General features: G+C 61.2%; 1 protein-coding gene across 4 annotated transcripts in view; it reads left to right on the top strand.

Annotated features, from left to right (window-relative positions):
* Positions 1-6,237, top strand: part of MLLT6 (MLLT6, PHD finger containing) — a 46,136-nt gene extending 39,899 nt beyond the window's left edge. For all 4 annotated transcript variants that reach the window (XM_021378132.1, XM_021378133.1, XM_021378134.1 and 1 more), the window contains exons 13-19: positions 160-302; positions 581-769; positions 934-1,022; positions 1,412-1,767; positions 1,902-2,010; positions 3,339-3,719; positions 4,398-6,237. In XM_021378132.1, the coding sequence (XP_021233807.1) occupies positions 160-302; positions 581-769; positions 934-1,022; positions 1,412-1,767; positions 1,902-2,010; positions 3,339-3,719; positions 4,398-4,442 (1,312 nt within the window). In that variant the 3' untranslated portion in view covers positions 4,443-6,237. The remainder of the gene's footprint in view (positions 1-159; positions 303-580; positions 770-933; positions 1,023-1,411; positions 1,768-1,901; positions 2,011-3,338; positions 3,720-4,397) is intronic.

Genomic DNA, 6,809 nt, shown 5'->3' on the forward strand with positions numbered 1-6,809 from the left:
TCGTGCCTTCCTCCTGGGGAAGGTATGGGGCTGCTCCGGCGGCTGGGCAGGAAGGAGCGAGGGATCTCCCGCTGAAGCTGGGGGGGGGATGCGGGGAGAAGGGAGAGGAGGAGCGCGGTGCAGACGAGGGGTGCCTGACCGCCCCCCAACCCTCCGCAGGTCCCCCATCAGCAGCCTGCCGACCCTCTTCGACCAGACGGTGTCCTGCAGCAGCAGCGGACCGCTGGAGAATGTCCCCCAGGCCACCCCCAACATCGAGCAGCTGCTGGAGAAGCAGGGCAACGGGGAGGCTGGCGTCAACAGTGAGTCAGTGGGAGCACGGGCTGCGGGAGGAGCGATCCCTGTGCGTGTTTTGGGGGGGGTTGAGCCCATAGGGAGCGGAGCCAGGCTGGGGACGAAGCGCTGACCTGTGGCATGGGGAGGAGCTGGCAGTGGGGCTGTGTCCTGGGGGGCCGATCTCTTCCCTTGCTGTGCTCTAATTGCGGTACCCCTGTGTGCTCCCCTTTCTCCTCTTCCCTCTGTCCCCCATCTCCTCCCCGGGTTCTGTCCCTCCTCCCCCTGTTCCGTTCCATCGCTGCAGTTGTAGAAATGCTCAAAGCCCTGCACTCGCTGCAGAAGGAGAACCAGCGGCTCCAGGAGCAGATCATGACACTGACGGCCAAGAAGGAACGCCTGCAGCTCCTCAACGTGCAGCTCTCCGTCCCTTTCCCGGTGGTGACCAGCAGCAACGGGCCGGGCAGCCAGGCCCACTACATCCTGCCCACCAACGGTGAGGGGCGGTGGGAAGCGTCGCCCTGTGCCCCCTTGTAGGAGGTCCTGGGGTGGGCAGGGGTGGGTCACGGTGGGGAGGATCTGACCCATTTATCTGGCCGGCGAGCCATTGCTGTGGCAACGTCGGGCTTCACCCCTGACTCTCTGCTCTCCTCCGTACAGTCTGCAACAACGATTCCCTGAGCATCAGCAAGAGCCCCCCGTGCAAGAACAGCTTTGGGATCGAGAACTCGCTCTCCACTTCCTCTGAGGTACAGGGGTCACACACCCCCCCAGCTGGCTGGGGAAGGCACCGGGGAGGGAGCAGAACAGTGCAGTGCCAGTGCTCTGACTTGGTGTCCAGCTCACAAAGCCTCATAGCCGAGGCCCAGAAAGCAGGCTTCTTTCTCTGGAGTTGCTCGTTCTCAGTGCTGAGGGTTGCTGAGCCTGGGAGCGAGAGGTGAGAACGCTTCCAGGCCGTTCCGGCTGCGCTTTTAGAGATCCAGCAAAACATGTCTGAGTTCTGGGACCTCTCTGAGCATACGCCTGCACTTGCACTCACAGCCCCCCCCTTCCCACCTCCAGCTCCAGCCCCCCGGAGCTGAGCTGTCCTTTCACAAGCTGCCCCAGTCCGATGCTCTTGTGTCCGTTTCTCCCCCAGGACCCTCATTCAGGTTGCCCCAGCAGGAGCAGCTCTTCCCTGTCCTTCCACAGCACTCCTCCGCCCCTGCCCATGCTGCAGCAGAGTCCTGCCTCGCTACCCCTTCCCGGGGTGCAGCAGGTGAATGGCCTGGCCAGGGTGGCAGGCAGCGGGCTGGGGGGTGGCACCACTGCCAGCCACAGCCTCTCCACGGTGCCCATGGTGGACGGCCTGATGGGGACCGTGGCAGGAGGCCAGCAGATGCCCATCAACGGGATCCTGGGGAATCTGAACGGAGCTCAGGCCGCCCAGCCTCCAAGCGCGCTGACGCAGGCGAGCGGCCCTCCGACCTTGCAGCTCTCCACCAGCCTGAGCAGGTGAGGACGGGGAGCTCGCGGGGACAGCCGGGCCCTCTCCAGCAGAAGCTTAGCACCGGGAGGGAGGGATGGAGCCCTGCTCACGCAGGACCAAGGCGGGCGGTGCTGACGCCGGCCGCCCCGCTCCCTTGCAGCATGCCGAGCCTGAGTCCCCTGACGGAGCAGCAGCGGCACGTCTTGCACCAACACGAGCAGCAGCTCCAGCAGCTCCAGCAGCTCCTGACTTCTCAACCGCTTAATCCGGTAAGCGTGCCTGCTGGCGCCTTCTAGCTGATGAACTGTTTAATGGGAAGGCCTCGGAGATGGGATGGGAATCGTAGCTCCTTCCTGCAGCCGAGTCCCCCTGCGGTCTCCTGCCTTCTCCCCATCTCGGGGCTGCTGCACGTGGAGCGAGGAGGAAAGCCGTAGGCAGGAAGGTGTGGCAGCTCCTGGAGGGGGGAGATAGGGGCTTGGGCTTTTTAGTAGAAAGGGAAAGATTTAATCTGGGTTTCCCACACCCTGAGGGCGTGAGAGCACGGCAAAGCTAAGCCAAGCTAAAAGCAAGGAGCGCTGTTACCTCCTCCTGCCAACCCTGAATGCAAACCGTGTCTGCTCCTGCTGCAGATGTACTGAGGCTCACAGGAGAGGAGGAGCTCGCTGGGGGACGCTGCTTGAGTGCAGAAAGAGCTCAGCATCAAACTGCTCCGTGCTGAGCCGTGCAAGGGCGCGCTGACGTGGAGAACTGCAGGCAGATGCGGGGTCAGGAGAAGGGCTGGGCGGCTGCTCTGAGGGTCTGACTCTGTGCCCCCGTCCTCCCCGGGGGAAACAGCAGCAGGCAGCTGTGGGAAGGGTGTGAACAGGACCTGGAGCGTGCGAGAGCCGCGTTCGCTCGCCCTGCAGGAGCTCCGTGCATCCCTCAATGCATTGGGAACGCTACCAGCTCCCGTCAATGAAGCTCCGCTCGTTTCTATCCCCCATGAACTTGGCCCGGTGCTTTGCACGGATTTCTGGGTCAGGCTATTTATAACCAGGGAAAAGCAAATTTCAAAAGGCTTCTCTTTGCGGCGGCTGATGTCACCGTGTCATCAGCTGCATCCCTATGGGCATGGAAACAGTGTCAGCTCTCAGCGCGCCGCATTGGTCGATGGTTGCCATAGTGACTTCTGCAGTTGGGTTGGGTTCCAGGGCGTCCCTCCAGGCTCAGGTGTGCTGTGGTCCTCATCCCCAGAGCCCGGCTCACCCAGCCCCAGCCCAAGGGACAGCAGGATGGGCTGGGAGCAGCCAGCACGGAAATCCAGGGTGACGAGCGCCGTGGATTTAAAATCCATGGATCGATCATTTGGAAAGCACTCGGTGGATGTGTGTGCCCACGCTTCAGGAAGCAGCAGGGTCGGAGAGGTCACGAGCACAAGCTGTTAACAAATACAACAGATTGTTCCTCTCTCTCCCTACAGGGATATGGTGAAGAGGACTTTTACCCTGTCCCCATCCACAGCTTGCTGATAACGCTCCTGGCTTCTTTGCTTTAGGTGTCACCTCTTCCCGAGCCCTTTGTCCCTCCTTTTGATGCCTCTCCTCACCTTTCCCCGCAGGAGCAGCAGGCCCTGGTGTTCCAGATGATGCAGCAAATCCAGCAGAAGAGGGAGCTGCAGCGGCTGCAGATGACGAGCTCGTCCCAGCTGTCCATGAGCAGCCTCCTGGCAGCCACCTCCACCCCCCTCCTGCACTCCAGCACCAGCGCCCCGATGACCTCGGCCCCCCAGCCGCCCCCCAACAGCGGCTCCCTCATGGCCTCCCTCTCCCCCCAGCAGCTCAACCCTAGCAATGCCCTCCTGGCTCCGCAGGCCACCCCGCCGCTCAGCGCTCCTGGGAACAGCCTCATGGCTTCGGGGACAGGCATCCCGCCCGTCCTCACAGCACAGACTAACCCGTTTCTCAACCTGCAGGCTGATGGCAACACCCCGAAAGGAACGGTGCGTATGCTGCTAGCGCTACCCTAAACCCGCTGAGCTCCTGGTGCTAGGCACCGTGCACGGTGCACCGCAGTTAACGTGGGGGAACCAGGGCACCGCGTGGGCAGCAGAGCCAGGGCGTTCCGCTGGCTTTGTGCCCCCCCCCAGGTAGCCAGTGTCACGTCCTGACAGACCTCCAAGGACTTCTGTAGGCCCAGGCAGGGCCGTAGGTAGGCACAGAGGCTCCCGGGGCACCCTTGCTAAGACGTGGATGGGCAGCGTGCCCCTTGCGGTGCCAACCCTCGTAGGGCTTCGTGACGAAACGCAGAGGTGACCGCATGCTGAGAGCCAGGGTTTAGAAAGAAGGAACCTTGCACCCGAGAGGAGAGGTCTGCGGCCTCTCTGTAAAGCGTCCTTGTACTGGAACACCAGCATCGAGGGATGGGGCGATACTTTTGCAATTCCTCCATCCCTCCCCTGGCCTGTGCCTGTACCCAGAAGGTCCAGCCCTGGTTGGAGACACTTAGGAGCAGGCAGAGGGGAAGCCTAGGGCTCCCTGGTCTCCGTTGCTCTCGGTGGAGCCTGAGAGGCGTCAGTGAGCAGGGCCAGGTCGGCAGCACAGCAGAGCTCTCTGTTTCTGCCCCTCCGGTACTGATACCTGTCTCCTCTGCGTTTCTCTTTCTGTTTGTTTTTTTAAAGAGCATGACTGAAAAGGGAGCTCCTCTTACCCAAGACAAGGGCTAAGCTCCCTCTCACCCTGAACAAACCAGCAGCCAACTCCTCTCAGCCAGGGGAATGTGGCTTTCCACAGTCAGCAGCTTTGGTACTGTTAGAGCAATGAGCACAAGGCTTCCGAGAAGCATTTCCTGCCGCTGGGCAATGCCAAGAGGTGCTTTGGAAGACAGCCCGTCTCCGACCAAGCCCTGCTATTGGGAGGAGCGAAGCTGGGGGGTGGCTTGCCACGCTGCTCCGTGCCCCACGTGCTCAGAGTGAAGCTGTGTTTCCAGACAGAGTAGAGGAGAGTTAACACCGGATACCTCCGCTCTGCTCCCTGCCGTGAGCGCGAGCGTGCGTTCCGTGCGCGCAGCCCCCGGGGCCGGGGCACTGAAACCATGGAGCATCCTCAGCCAAGAGCTTGGTGGAGAAGGGGGGGGGGGGGGCACCCCCTGCTGAGGACGCTTGTGAGCAGTGCAGAGGGTCGTGGCGGTGCCCTCGGAGGCCGTGCTGGATGTGACCCACTCGGGGACGCGGCGGCCGTGCCTACGTGGTCTGCTCCTCCCCGCCGGGGAGGTGAAGAGGTTCCATGGCTGAGATTTCTCACCTGCTGGGCTCCTTGGATGCTCTTTGTAGCCGTCATACCATGCCCCTGCACCTCGGCTGGACCCAGACCCAGCCTGAAGGACACAGGTGGTGGAGCGATGGGCGAGGAGAGGTGCTCGGAGAGGTGCGAGCCACTGCTGCTTTAAAGGACACGGCCACGTCTGCTCTGCAAGCTGCTGGCGGGTCGGTGCTGTGCTTGCCGTGTGAAAAGCACATTCCTGCTCTTCGTGCTGCCTCTCTTTCCTTCCAAGATGTCCAAAGCCTGACGTTCAGCTTGCAGAGAGGGGCTGTGGTCAGTGTTCCCCCCCACCGTCGCAGCCGACTCCAGAAGGTGCATTTGAACCTGGCCCTTGGGTCCCAGGCCTCGGCCGGGCAGAGGGAACGTGTGTGCGTGGAAAAGACAACCCCAGACCTGGCGCCTGCGCATCCTTTCCCCACCACGAATCATTCCAGCCCGGCAAAAAACAAAAAAAAAACCAACAACAAGAAGAAACAGCGTTCTTCCACTGGTCTTAGGCACTGAGAGAAGGGATCTCCAAGCAGCCGAGCTCCCACGTTGGGCACCGGACCCTTTCTTCTCTTCCACCTTTTGACCTTAACTCCGTCTCGCAGCCTGGAACCTCAGCCAGGGCCTCTGCTTCTGAGCCTGGATGTCACGGATCGATGGTGGGGCCGCCCAGAGGGGGGGGGGCATTACGTCAAACGTACACGTGCCCCTTTTTGGCCTCTTCCCAGCTCTCCTGGGGGGGGGGTAGGTGCGAAGACTCCAGCAAACAGAAGCTCCGAGGGTCTGAAAAAGGAACACGTGGGCAGACCTGAATCTTCTTCAGCACATTCCCACTGCCCCTACCTGGTTTGCACTATTGGAATTTATCAGCAGTGGGTCTGTGCTGATGGGACTTTTGAAGGCTGGGTGCGGGCAGATCTCATCTGCGACGTCTCTCTTCCTTTTTCGGTTTGGTTTGTTGTTTTCTGTTTGGGAAACGATCGCCGCGAGGGTTGGATAAAGCTAAAACCAGAGGGGAAAGCTCCATCCTCATCTCCCGTTCTGTGAGCTGGGCAGCACGCTGCCGTCTGCTCAGAAATATATCTTATTTTATTTTATTTCTTTTTAAATACGGAAAAGCGAACGTTTGAACAAGGTTAAGAAGCTATCGGAACGATGGGGATGGCAGCTAGAAGTGAAAAGGCAAGGAAAAAAAAAAAAACAACCACAAAACCCAATGACAAAAAGTGCCCCTTCCTCGTGGTCCCTGCAGCGCAGCCCCAGGGCAGAGCAGCTCCTCCCCACTGCATGCGCTGGGGCTGGGGGTCCAGCAGCGGCGCTGAGCTCTGCAGATGCAATGCCTGCCACTGCTCGGCTCACCTGGGGCTCTGATTGAATTCTGATGATGGTAATTATTCTTTTTTTTTTACTGGGAGGTCCCCAATGGGAGGTGGACAGGGGGGGTGCCCGTGGTGACCCGCTGCCCAGGCACGCGCGGGCTGCTCCGAAGCGCAACCGCGTTCCAGCTCCATGGGGAAGACCTGGGAGCAGGAGGGGAGTGGGGAAGGGGAGGGGGCTGGTGGGCACGGTCGACGTGGCTCTGAGCAGAGCGCACTGCAGCAAAGCAAAGCCCTGCTCGGATCCGTGGCTCAGCCAGCACCCGAATGCTGAGCACCAGCAGGAACCCATGGGGTCAAGGTTGGCGCGTAGGGAAGGCGAGAGCCCCGCAGGCAGAGCAGACATAGCACTTACACATTCCTCGGAGCTCTTCCAGAGGTGCCAGCCCCTCTCAGGGCACCCCCCCC

Source organism: Numida meleagris, chromosome 26, assembly GCF_002078875.1.
Source record: "Numida meleagris isolate 19003 breed g44 Domestic line chromosome 26, NumMel1.0, whole genome shotgun sequence".
Lineage (NCBI taxonomy): Eukaryota > Metazoa > Chordata > Aves > Galliformes > Numididae > Numida > Numida meleagris.